Source organism: Salmo trutta, chromosome 13, assembly GCF_901001165.1.
Source record: "Salmo trutta chromosome 13, fSalTru1.1, whole genome shotgun sequence".
Taxonomy (NCBI): Eukaryota; Metazoa; Chordata; class Actinopteri; order Salmoniformes; family Salmonidae; genus Salmo; species Salmo trutta.
In genome coordinates, this window is record NC_042969.1 from 81,227,884 (window position 1) to 81,242,463 (window position 14,580).

General features: G+C 45.0%; 1 protein-coding gene across 1 annotated transcript in view; it reads left to right on the plus strand.

The window, feature by feature from the left end:
- Positions 1-11,235, plus strand: part of LOC115206605 (cGMP-dependent 3',5'-cyclic phosphodiesterase) — a gene marked incomplete at its 5' end in the record, with an annotated part of 58,562 nt that extends 47,327 nt beyond the window's left edge. Inside the window, 10 exons of the mRNA XM_029773751.1 lie at positions 6,709-6,779; positions 6,903-7,025; positions 8,050-8,137; positions 8,383-8,430; positions 8,540-8,614; positions 8,750-8,849; positions 9,131-9,243; positions 9,752-9,790; positions 9,881-9,987; positions 10,112-11,235. Of these exons, the coding sequence (XP_029629611.1) occupies positions 6,709-6,779; positions 6,903-7,025; positions 8,050-8,137; positions 8,383-8,430; positions 8,540-8,614; positions 8,750-8,849; positions 9,131-9,243; positions 9,752-9,790; positions 9,881-9,987; positions 10,112-10,361 (1,014 nt within the window). The remainder of the gene's footprint in view (positions 1-6,708; positions 6,780-6,902; positions 7,026-8,049; positions 8,138-8,382; positions 8,431-8,539; positions 8,615-8,749; positions 8,850-9,130; positions 9,244-9,751; positions 9,791-9,880; positions 9,988-10,111) is intronic.
- Between the last annotated feature and the right edge of the window lie 3,345 nt (positions 11,236-14,580).

Genomic DNA, 14,580 nt, shown 5'->3' on the forward strand with positions numbered 1-14,580 from the left:
CAGAACTCATATGGCAGGCCAAAACCTGAGAAGATTCCATACAGGAAGGGCCCTGTCTGACAATTTGTTGTCCTTCTGTTGCATCTCTATCGAAAATACAGCATCTCTGCTGTAACGTGACATTTTCTAAGGCTTCCATTGGCTCTCAGAAGGCGCCAGAAAGTGTAATGGGGTGTCATCGCCATTGATAGCTTCTGCTATTATAAAGTTGTCAACTGTGCTGCGATTCCTATGTGTTGGGAGCAATCAGACAATGATCAGACTATTCACTTCTTCTTCAAGAAGGTTTGTAAATGGCTTAACTAGCACCATCTAGTGGCCACAACAAATCAATGACATGTTATTTTGTTCAGCATTTCAACACTGCAGGTGGCGGTAAATCACCAATTGGGTCATTATGCTTCTTTTAAACACAAAAGAAGAAGACAATGGACTACTTTAAAATGGAGGTAGCCTCACAGATCCTGTAATGGTACAGACACAAAGATAAGACCTCTTTCCATCTCTATGTGCATATCCAACAATCTTCCTTGGAATAAAGGGAAAACCTAGTCAGTTATACAACTGAATGTATCTTCCACATTTAACCCAACCCCTCTGAATCAGAGAGGTGCGGGGGGGGGGGCTGCCTTAATCAACGTCTTCGGCGCCCGAGGAACTGCCTTGATCAGGGGCAGAACGACAGCTCAGGGATTCGATCCAGCAACCTTTCGGTTGCTGGCCCAATGCTCTAACCACTAGGCTACCTGCAGCCCCACACAGTTTTGACCACTAAGAGTAAAACTGATATGGGGAGTATTCAGCCAGACTGCAAACAGTCTTGTTGTTCCTGCTGTACTGCGTCTAATATCTATCTCTCCTGCGTCTAATATCTATCTCTCCTGCGTCTAATATCTATCTCTCCTGTGTCTAATATCTATCTCTCCTGTGTCTAATATCTATCTCTCCTGTGTCTAATATCTATCTCTCCTGTGTCTAATATCTATCTCTCCTGTGTCTAATATCTATCTCTCCTGTGTCTAATATCTATCTCTCCTGTGTCTAATATCTATCTCTCCTGTGTCTAATATCTATCTCTCCTGTGTCTAATATCTATCTCTCCTGTGTCTAATATCTATCTCTCCTGTGTCTAATATCTCTCTCTCCTGTGTGTAATATCTCTCTCTCCTGTGTCTAATATCTATCTCTCCTGTGTCTAATATCTATCTCTCCTGTGTCTAATATCTATCTCTCCTGTGTCTAATATCTATCTCTCATGTGTCTAATATCTATCTCTCCTGTGTCTAATATCTCTCCTGTGTCTAATATCTATCTCTCCTGTGTCTAATATCTCTCCTGTGTCTAATATCTCTCCTGTGTCTAATATCTATCTCTCCTGTGTCTAATATCTATCTCTCCTGTGTCTAATATCTATCTCTCCTGTGTCTAATATCTATCTCTCGTGGCTCTAATATCTATCTCTCCTGCGTCTAATATCTATCTCTCCTGCGTCTAATATCTATCTCTCCTGTGTCTAATATCTATCTCTCCTGTGTCCAATATCTATCTCTCCTGTGTCTAATATCTCTCCTGTGTCTAATATCTCTCTCCTGTGTCTAATATCTATCTCTCCTGTGTCTAATATCTATCTCTCCTGTGTCTAATATCTATCTCTCCTGTGTCTAATATCTATCTCTCCTGTGTCTAATATCTATCTCTCCTGTGTCTAATATCTCTCTCTCCTGTGTGTAATATCTCTCTCTCCTGTGTCTAATATCTATCTCTCCTGTGTCTAATATCTATCTCTCATGTGTCTAATATCTATCTCTCCTGTGTCTAATATCTCTCCTGTGTCTAATATCTATCTCTCATGTGTCTAATATCTATCTCTCCTGTGTCTAATATCTATCTCTCCTGTGTCTAATATCTATCTCTCCTGTGTCTAATATATATCTCTCCTGTGTCTAATATATATCTCTCCTGTGTCTAATATCTATCTCTCATGTGTCTAATATCTATCTCTCCTGTGTCTAATATCTCTCCTGTGTCTAATATCTATCTCTCCTGTGTCTAATATCTATCTCTCCTGTGTCTAATATCTATCTCTCCTGTGTCTAATATCTATCTCTCCTGTGTCTAATATCTATCTCTCCTGTGTCTAATATCTATCTCTCCTGTGTCTAATATCTATCTCTCCTGTGTCTAATATCTATCTCTCCTGTGTCTAATATCTCTCTCTCCTGTGTGTAATATCTCTCTCTCCTGTGTCTAATATCTATCTCTCCTGTGTCTAATATCTCTCATGTGTCTAATATCTATCTCTCCTGTGTCTAATATCTCTCCTGTGTCTAATATCTATCTCTCATGTGTCTAATATCTATCTCTCCTGTGTCTAATATCTATCTCTCCTGTGTCTAATATCTATCTCTCCTGTGTCTAATATCTCTCTCTCCTGTGTGTAATATCTCTCTCTCCTGTGTCTAATATCTATCTCTCCTGTGTCTAATATCTATCTCTCGTGTCTAATATCTATCTCTCCTGTGTCTGATATCTCTCCTGTGTCTAATATCTATCTCTCCTGCGTCTAATATCTATCTCTCCTGCGTCTAATATCTATCTCTCCTGTGTCTAATATCTATCTCTCCTGTGTCTAATATCTATCTCTCCTGTGTCTAATATCTATCTCTCCTGTGTCCTAATATCTATCTCTCCTGTGTCTAATATCTATCTCTCCTGTGTCTAATATCTATCTCTCCTGTGTCTAATATCTATCTCTCCTGTGTCTAATATCTATCTCTCCTGTGTCTAATATCTATCTCTCCTGTGTCTAATATCTATCTCTCCTGTGTCTAATATCTATCTCTCCTGTGTCTAATATCTCCTCTCTCCTGTGTGTAATATCTATCTCTCTCCTGTGTCTAATATCTATCTCTCCTGTGTCTAATGCTATCTTCTCTCCTGTGTCTAACTAGCTCTCCTGTGTCTACTATCTATCTCTCATGTGTCTAATATCTATCTCTCCTGTGTCTAATATCTCTCCTGTGTCTAATATCTATCTCTCCTGTGTCTAATATCTCTCCTGTGTCTAATATCTCTCTCCTGTGTCTAATATCTCTCCTGTGTCTAATATCTATCTCTCCTGTGTCTAATATCTCTCCTGTGTCTAATATCTATCTCTCCTGTGTCTAATATCTATCTCTCGTGGCTCTAATATCTATCTCTCCTGCGTCTAATATCTATCTCTCCTGCGTCTAATATCTATCCTCTCCTGTGTCTATATCTATCTCTCCTGTGTCCAATATCTATCTGTTTCTAATTCTCCTGTGTCTAATATCTCTCTCCTGTGTCTAATATCTATCTCTCCTGTGTCTAATATCTATCTCTCCTGTGTCTAATATCTATCTCTCCTGTGTCCTAATATCTATCTCTCCTGTGTCCTAATATCTATCTCTCCTGTGTCTAATATCTATCTCTCCTGTGTCTAATATCTCTCTCTCCTGTGTCTAATATCTATCTCTCCTGTGTCTAATATCTATCTCTCCTGTGTCTAATATCTATCTCTCGTGTCTAATATCTATCTCTCCTGTGTCTAATATCTCTCCTGTGTCTAATATCTATCTCTCATGTGTCTAATATCTATCTCTCCTGTGTCTAATATCTATCTCTCCTGTGTCTAATATCTATCTCTCCTGTGTCTAATATATATCTCTCCTGTGTCTAATATATATCTCTCCATGTGTCTAATATCTATCTCTCATGTGTCTAATATCTATCTCTCCTGTGTCTAATATCTCTCCTGTGTCTAATATCTATCTCTCCTGTGTCTAATATCTATCTCTCCTGTGTCTAATATCTATCTCTCCTGTGTCTAATATCTATCTCTCCTGTGTCTAATATCTATCTCTCCTGTGTCTAATATCTATCTCTCCTGTGTCTAATATCTATCTCTCCTGTGTCTAATATCTATCTCTCCTGTTCTATATCTATCTCTCCTGTGTCTAATATCTCTCTCTCCTGTGTGTAATATCTCTCTCTCCTGTGTCTAATATCTATCTCTCCTGTGTCTAATATCTCTCATGTGTCTAATATCTATCTCTCCTGTGTCTAATATCTCTCCTGTGTCTAATATCTATCTCTCATGTGTCTAATATCTATCTCTCCTGTGTCTAATATCTATCTCTCCTGTGTCTAATATCTATCTCTCCTGTGTCTAATATCTCTCTCTCCTGTGTGTAATATCTCTCTCTCCTGTGTCTAATATCTATCTCTCCTGTGTCTAATATCTATCTCTCGTGTCTAATATCTATCTCTCCTGTGTCTGATATCTCTCCTGTGTCTAATATCTATCTCTCATGTGTCTAATATCTATCTCTCCTGTGTCTAATATCTATCTCTCCTGTGTCTAATATCTATCTCTCCTGTGTCTAATATCTCTCCTGCGTCTAATATCTATCTCTCCTGTGTCTAATATCTATCTCTCCTGTGTCTAATATCTATCTCTCCTGTGTCTAATATCTATCTCTCCTGTGTCTAATATCTATCTCTCATGTGTCTAATATCTATCTCTCCTGTGTCTAATATCTCTCCTGTGTCTAATATCTATCTCTCATGTGTCTAATATCTATCTCTCCTGTGTCTAATATCTATCTCTCCTGTGTCTAATATCTATCTCTCCTGTGTCTAATATATATCTCTCCTGTGTCTAATATATATCTCTCCTGTGTCTAAATATCTATGCTCTCATGTGTCTAATATCTATCTCTCCTGTGTCTAATATCTCTCCTGTGTCTAAATATCTATCTCTCCTGTGTCTAATATCTATCTCTCCTGTGTCTAATATCTATCTCTCCTGTGTCTAATATCTATCTCTCCTGTGTCTAATATCTCTCCTGTGTCTAATATCTATCTCTCCTGTGTCTAATATCTATCTCTCCTGTGTCTAATATCTATCTCTCCTGTGTCTAATATCTCTCTCTCCTGTGTGTAATATCTCTCTCTCCTGTGTCTAATATCTATCTCTCCTGTGTCTAATATCTCTCATGTGTCTAATATCTATCTCTCCTGTGTCTAATATCTCTCCTGTGTCTAATATCTATCTCTCATGTGTCTAATATCTATCTCTCCTGTGTCTAATATCTATCTCTCCTGTGTCTAATATCTATCTCTCCTGTGTCTAATATCTCTCTCTCCTGTGTGTAATATCTCTCTCTCCTGTGTCTAATATCTATCTCTCCTGTGTCTAATATCTATCTCTCGTGTCTAATATCTATCTCTCCTGTGTCTAATATCTCTCCTGTGTCTAATATCTATCTCTCATGTGTCTAATATCTATCTCTCCTGTGTCTAATATCTATCTCTCCTGTGTTATATATTCCGTGTCTAATATCTCTCCTGCGTCTAATATCTATCTCTCCTGTGTCTAATATCTATCTCTCCTGTGTCTAATATCTATCTCTCCTGTGTCTAATATCTATCTCTCCTGTGTCTAATATCTATCTCTCATGTGTCTAATATATATCTCTCCTGTGTCTAATATCTATCTCTCATGTGTCTAATATCTATCTCTCCTGTGTCTAATATCTCTCCTGTGTCTAATATCTATCTCTCCTGTGTCTAATATCTATCTCTCCTGTGTCTAATATCTATCTCTCCTGTGTCTAATATCTCTCCTGTGTCTAATATCTATCTCTCCTGTGTCTAATATCTATCTCTCCTGTGTCTAATATCTATCTCTCCTGTGTCTAATATCTATCTCTCCTGTGTCTAATATCTCTCCTGTGTCTAATATCTCTCTCCTGTGTCTAATATCTATCTCTCCTGTGTCTAATATCTATCTCTCCTGTGTCTAATATCTATCTCTCCTGTGTCTAATGATCTCTCTCTCTGTGTCTAATATCTCTCTCCTCCTGATGTGTAAATATCTCTCTCGCCTGTTGTCTAATAGCTATCTCTTCCAGGTGTCTAATATCTATCTCATCCTGTGTCCGAATAGCTAGTCTCTCCTGTGTCTAATATCTCTCCTGTGTCTAATATCTATCTCTCATGTGTCTAATATCTATCTCTCCTGTGTCTAATATCTATCTCCTCCTGTGTCTAATCATCTATCTCTCCTGCGTCTAATAGCTATCTCTCCTGTGTCTTAGTCTATCCTTCCAGGTGTCCTAATATCTATCTCTCCGTGTGTCTAATATCTCTCCTGCGTTCTAATATCTATCTCTCCTTGTGTCTATACTCTATTCTCTCCTGTGTCTAATATCTATCTCTCCTGCGTCTAATATCTATCTCTCCTGTGTCTAATATCTCTCCTGTGTCTAATATCTATCTCTCCTGTGTCTAATATCTATCTCTCCTGTGTCTAATATCTATCTCTCCTGTGTCTAATATCTATCTCTCCTGTGTCTAATATCTATCTCTCCTGTGTCTAATATCTATCTCTCCTGTGTCTAATATCTCTCTCTCCTGTGTCTAATATCTATCTCTCCTGTGTCTAATATCTATCTCTTATGTGTCTAATATCTATCTCTCCTGTGTCTAATATCTCTCCTGTGTCTAATATCTATCTCTCATGTGTCTAATATCTATCTCTCCTGTGTCTAATATCTCTCTCTCCTGTGTCTAATATCTATCTCTCCTGTGTCTAATATCTATCTCTCCTGTGTCTAATATCTATCTCTCCTGTGTCTAATATCTCTCCTGTGTCTAATATCTATCTCTCATGTGTGTCTCCAGGGTATCCTGAGTATGTTTGAGGACATGGGCTTTATCAACACCTATAAGATTGACCTGCACACTCTGGCCAGGTATATATCTCTCTCTCTACCTCTACCTCTCTACCTCTACCTCTCTACCTCTACCTCTACCTCTCTCTCGTTGTTGCTATGCTGATAAAGTGGTGATTGATTGTGTGGTTGTCATGGTTGCAGGTTCTGTCTGATGGTGAAGAAGGGTTACAGAGATCCTCCCTATCACAACTGGACTCACGCCTTCTCCGTCTCTCACTTCTGTTATCTCCTCTACAAGAACCTGGGTCTGGCCAACTACCTGGAGTAAGTAGACATACTACACCATCTACCCTATACCCTAACCCTATATACTACACCATCTACCCTATACCCTAACCCTACATACTACACCCTACTTCCTCTACAAGAACCTGGGCCTGGACAACTACCTGGAGTAAGTAGACATACTACACCATCTACCCTATACCCTAACCCTACATACTACACCATCTACCCTATACCCTAACCCTCCATACTACACCATCTACCCTATACCCTAACCCTACATACTACACCATCTACCCTATACCCTAACCCTACATACTACACCATCTACCCTATACCCTAACCCTACATACTATACCATCTACCCTATACCCTAACCCTACATACTACACCATCTACCCTATACCCTAACCCTACATACTACACCATCTACCCTATACCCTAACCCTACATACTACACCATCTACCCTATACCCTAACCCTACATACTATACCATCTACCCTATACCCTAACCCTATATACTACACCCTACCTGCTCTAAAAGGCCGACTACCTCAAGTTAGTAGAAACCCTGGCACCCTTTATCCTATAATCTACATACTACACCATATAACCATACACCCTATAACCATACTCACTACACTTTACACCCCTGCACCCTACAGTCTAACCTCCTACCCCTCCCTCCATCCCTGTCTGTAGGAATATAGAGATCTTTACACCCCTGCACCCTACAGTCTTACCTCCTACCCCTCCCTCCATCCCTGTCTGTAGGAATATAGAGATCTTTACACCCCTGCACCCTACAGTCTAACCTCCTACCCCTCCCTCCATCCCTGTCTGTAGGAATATAGAGATCTTTACACCCCTGCACCCTACAGTCTTACCTCCTACCCCTCCCTCCATCCCTGTCTGTAGGAATATAGAGATCTTTACACCCCTGCACCCTACAGTCTAACCTCCTACCCCTCCCTCCATCCCTGTCTGTAGGAATATAGAGATCTTTACACCCCTGCACCCTACAATCTAACTTCCTACCCCTCCCTCCATCCCTGTCTGTAGGAATATAGAGATCTTTGCTCTCTTTGTCTCCTGTATGTGCCATGACCTGGACCACCGTGGGACTAACAACTCCTTTCAAGTGGCCTCGGTAAGACTGCTCAAACACACACACACACACACACACACACACACAGACAAGGTATAGCACCGGTCAAACACATAGTAGGAAAACTCAGGGAAAGACTGTGGTTAGACAAGGGTGATGCACTTGAGTTATTACAGCGGCATAGAGAGCAGACTGAGAGGTAGTCTTGAGTTATTACAGCGGCATAGAGAGCAGACTGAGAGGTGGTCTATCTATGTAATAACGTGTTCTGTCTTCTTCCTCTACAGCAATCTGTTCTGGCTGCCCTCTACAGCTCAGAGGGCTCTGTGATGGAGGTAAGTACTCACACACACACACACGCACGCACATCTCTGGGACTATAGTGACACCTAGTGGCCAGCCTTCATCCTCCTATCCCATAATAACCTGTGTTTGTTTCCACAGCGACACCACTTTGCCCAAGCCATAGCCATTCTGAACACCCACGGCTGCAACATCTTCGACAAGTTCTCCAGAAAGGTCAGTTTCTCTGCAGTCTGGGATCCCACACTGATTGTCTCCTGACCCAGGACACCCAGGACTTTTATAGGGTGTGTGTGTGTGTTTGTGTGAGTGTGTGTTGTGTTAACTTGTGTGTGTGTGTGTGGTTGTCAGGACTACCAGAGGATGTTGGACCTGATTAGGGATATCATCCTGGCCACTGACCTGGCTCACCACCTCCGCATCTTCCCCGACCTGCAAAGGATGGCTGACGGTAAGGCTGTGTGTGTGTGTGTGTGTGTGTGTGTGTGTGTGTGTGTGTGTGTGTGTGTGTGTGTGTGTGTGTGTGTGTGTGTGTGTGTGTGTGTGTGTGTGTGTGTGTGTGTGTGTGTGTGTGTGTGTGTGTGTGAGAGTATAATAGTATTTCATTCTCTCTCCCTTTCTGTTTGTACGTGTGTGTGTGTGTGTGTGTGTGTGTGTGTGTGTGTGTGTGTGTGTGTGTGTGTGTGTGTGTGTGTGTGTGTGTGTGTGTGTGTGTGTGTGTGTGTGTGTTAGCTGGCTACAACCCCAGGAATCAGACCCACCGTTCTCTGCTGCTGTGCCTGCTGATGACCTCATGCGACCTGTCAGACCAGACCAAGGGCTGGAAGACCACCCGCAAGATCGCTGTGAGGAACCCTAAAGTCTACTTACCCTAGCCTCAACCCTAAAGCTAATGCTAACCCTAACCTCAAACCTAAAGCTAATGCTAACCCTAGCCTCAACCTTACAGCTAATGCTAACCCTAGCCTCAACCCTAAAGCTAATGCTAACCCTAACCTCAAACCTAATGCTAACCCTAGCCTCAACCCTAAAGCTAATGCTAACCCTAACCTCAAACCTAAAGCTAATGCTAAATGTACACTCAAACCTAAAGTTAATGCTAACCCTAGCCTCAACCCTAAAGCTAATGCTAACCTTAGCCTCAACTCTAAAGTTAATGCTAACCCTTAACCTTAAAGCTAATGGTAACCCTAGACTCAACCCTAAAGCTAATGCTAACCATAACTCTCGCCTCAACCACAACACTAACCCCAACCCTAACCCTAGCTTCATGTCCACATCCCGGTTCAACCCTAACCTCAGACCCTAGTTAACCTTTGACCCTAAACCTCTTTCTGTCCTCTGTGTATTCAGGAGCTGATCTATAAAGAGTTCTTCTCCCAGGGGGATCTGGTATGTGTGCTACACTTTATTCCTGTACTGTATATGTGTGTATGTGTGTTGGGGGTGTATCTGACGTGTGTAACTTACTTGTGTGTGCAGGAGAAGGCGATGGGGAATCGTCCCAGTGAGATGATGGACAGAGAGAAGGCCTACATCCCAGAGCTACAGATCAGCTTCATGGAACACATCGCCATGCCCATCTACAAGTAAGAGCGAATCACAACACAGCGTTTATCACTACTGACCAAATCACAACTCAGCCTTTATCACTAGTGACCCACAGCACTTGCACCACCTAATGTTGTGTCCCCCGCCCCTGTGCCCTGATAGGCTGCTGTCAGAGCTGTTACCAGGGGCATCCGAGCTGTATGAGCGTGTAGCGACCAATCGAGTGCAGTGGACAAAAGTCTCCCACAAGTTCACCGTCCGTGGATTGCCTAGCAACAATAGCCTCGACTTCCTGGATGAAGAGTATGAGCTGCTGCAATCCCAGGGTGCGCTGGGGGATGACAGCCACTGCGATGACACCCACTGCCTCAACGGTTGCCTGGATGATGTGGTTGGGGGGAGGGGCCAGTGAACACACCAACCAATGGGAGGGTAGCCAGTGCCATCTCTAGGCCAATAGAAACATAAGGAAACGATTCCCTTTTTATGTCCTCAGGCGGAGAGGGCGAGACTCTGAGACAGTTTGACATTTGACTGACAGCTGTCAATCTCTGAGGCTGAGCAACTCAGGAGGGACAATTCAGATGAATCATTTGACAGGAGTTGATTCTGACTAGTCAATCCAGACGATTCCTGTAGATGCTAAATGTGACTGAACTCCTGTGAGGAAAGTAGAAAGTAGTGTTGATTCTGGAAATTATCATTTTCATAACGAAGGTCACCGTTCATATTGTTCTGAGTTTCTGTTTTACACACAGGCTCTCAGACACCTAACAGGTCAATACCCATGTAATAACACATACCTTTCTTAGTTAACAGAAAGCTATGTAGTACGAAGGACAGTTAAGGAATCTGTTGGTTTATGTTGTTTTAAGATCATCAGAATCCTTCCCACCAGCCCACACACACCCTGATCAGCTGCTATGTCACTCATATGACTGCTTATGTATGCTGTATGTAGCCTACACCACGTGTGTTTCTCCCTTTATCTCAGCCAGTATTGGATACATTTTTTATATCTTAGGCATCATGTAAGTCTCTAGTTTGACAATTATTGTATTTGTTAGTATATTTGTTAGTATATATGGAGCTCATTCATGGCCATACCATGCCCAGTGGTCAATGAGGGAAACTGTATCTGCAGTGTCAGGTAATGTGAGTGTAAGTTCCCGCTTTTGGAGATGGGGACAGTTTCACAGTCAATGATCACTGGTCAGTGCCATCCTCATTAGCTAAAGTCACACACACACACACACAAACAACCACCACCACCACCACCACCACCACCACCAACAACTACCACCACCAACAGCCACCACCCACCACCACCACCACCACCCACCACCACCACCACCACCACCACCAACAACAACCACCACCACCACCACCACCACCACCACCAACAACCACCACCACCACCACCACCAACAACAACCACCACCACCACCACCAACAACTACCACCACCACCACCACCACCACCATAACCACCACCAAACAACTACCACCACCACCACCACCACCAAACAACCAGCAACAACCACCACCAACAACCACCACCACCACCATAACCACCCACCAACAACCAACCACCACCAACCACCACCACCACCACCACCAAACAACCACCAACAACCAACCACCACCACCACCAAACAACCAGCAACAACCACCACCAACAACCACCACCACCACCACCAACCACCACCACCACCACAACCACCACCACCAACCACCACCAACAACCAACCACCACCAACAACCAACCACCACCATCAACCACCACCACCACCACAACCACCACCAACAACCACCACCAACAACCAACCAACCAACCACCACCACCAAACAACCAGCAACAACCAGCAACAACCAACCACCACCAACAACCAACCACCATCAACCACCACCACCACCACAACCACCACCAACAACCACCACCAACCACCACCACCACCACCAACAACAACCACCACCACCACCACAACCACCCACTAACAACCAACAACCACCCACCACCACCACCAAACAACCACCAACAACCACCACCACCAACCACCACCACCAACAACCACCACCACCACCACCAACAACCAATCACCACCACCATAACCACCCACCATCACCACCAACCACCAACCACCACCACCACCACCACCACCACCACCACCACCACCATAACCAACAACCAACCACCACCAACAACCACCACCAACAACCAACCAACCACCACCAACAACCAACCACCACCACCACCACCAGACAACCAGCAACAACCAACAACAACCACCACCACCATCACCACCACCACCAACCAACAACCACCACCACCAACCACCACCACCACCAACAACCACCACCAAACAACCACCAAGAACCAACCACCACCACCACCAACAACCAACCACCAACAAATAACCACCAACAACCACCACCAACCACCAACAACCAACCACCACCAACAACAACAACCAACCACCACCACCAACAACCAACCACCACCACCGACAACCACCACCAAACAACCACCAACAACCAACCACCACCACCAACAACCAACCACCACCACCAACAACCAACCACCACCACCAACAACCAACCACCACCACCACCAACAACCAACCACCACCAACAACCACCAACCAACCACCACCACCAACAACCACGACCACCACCAACCAACCACCAACAACCAACCACCACCACCACCAACCAACCACCACCACCACCCACCAGCAACCAACCACCACCAACCAACCACCCACCACCAACCAACCACCAATAACCAACCACCACCACCACCAACAACCAACCACCAACAAATAACCACCACCACCATCACCACCACCACCAACCAACAACCACCACCACCAACCACCACCACCACCAACAACCACCACCAAACAACCACCAAGAACCAACCACCACCACCACCAACAACCAACCACCAACAAATAACCACCAACAACCACCACCAACCACCAACAACCAACCACCACCAACAACAACAACCAACCACCACCACCACCAAATAACCACCAACAACGAACCACCCACCACCAAACAACCACCACCACCACCACTACCACCACCACCAACCACCACAACCAACCACCAACAACCAACCACAACCAAACAACCAACCACCACCACCACCACTACCACCACCACCAACAACCACCAACCAACCACCACCACCAACAACCACGACCACCACCAACCAACCACCAACAACCAACCACCACCACCACCAACCAACCACCACCACCACCCACCAGCAACCAACCACCACCAACCAACCACCCACCACCAACCAACCACCAATAACCAACCACCCACCAACAACAACCACCACTACCACCAACCACCACTACCACCACCACCACCAACAACAACCAACCACCACCACCACTCCAACAACCACCAAAGAACCAACCACCACCACCACCAACAACCACCAATAACCAACCACCCATCAACAACAACCACCACCACCACCAACCACCACTACCACCAACCACCAACCACCAACCACCACTACCACCACCACCACCAACCACCAACCACCACAACCAACCACCACCACCAACCAACCACCCCCACCACCAACCACCACCACCACCAACCACCACCAACCACCACAACCAACCACCACCACCACCACCAACACAACCACCACCACCAACAACAACCACCACCACCACCACCACCACCACAACCAACCACCACCACCACCAACAACCACCACCACCAACAACAACCACCACCACCACCACCACCAACCAACCACCACCACCACCAACCACCACCACCACCAACCACCAACAACAACCAACCACAACCACCACAACCACCACAACCACCACCACCACCACCACCACCACTAACAACCACCACCACCAACCACCACCACCACCAACCACCACCACCAACAACCACCACCACTAACAACCACCACCACCAACAACCACCACCAACAACCACCAACAACCACCACCACCACAACCACCACCACAACCACCAACAACCACCACCACCAACCACCACCACCAACCACCACCACCAACAACCACCACCACCACCACAACCACCAACAACCAACAACAACCACCACCAACAACCAAGCACCACCACCAACCACCACCACCACCAACCACCACCACCAACCACCACCAACAACCAACCACCACCACCAACCACCACCACCACCAACCACCACCACCAACCAACCACCACCACCAACCACCACCACCACCAACCACAACCAACCACCACCAACCACAACCAACCACCACCAACAACCAACCACCACCACCACCACCAACAACCAACCACCACCAACCACCACCAACCACCAACAACCAACCACCACCACCAACCACCACCCACCACCAACCACCACCAACAACCACCACCAACCACCACCACCACCACCAACCACCACCAACCACCACCAACAACCACCACCAACCACCACCACCAACCACCACCCCCAACCACCAACAACCAACCACCACCAACAACCACCAACCACCAACCAACCAACCACCACCAACAACCAACCACCACCAACCACCAACAACCAACCACCACCACCACCAACAACAACCACCACCACCAACCAACCACCAA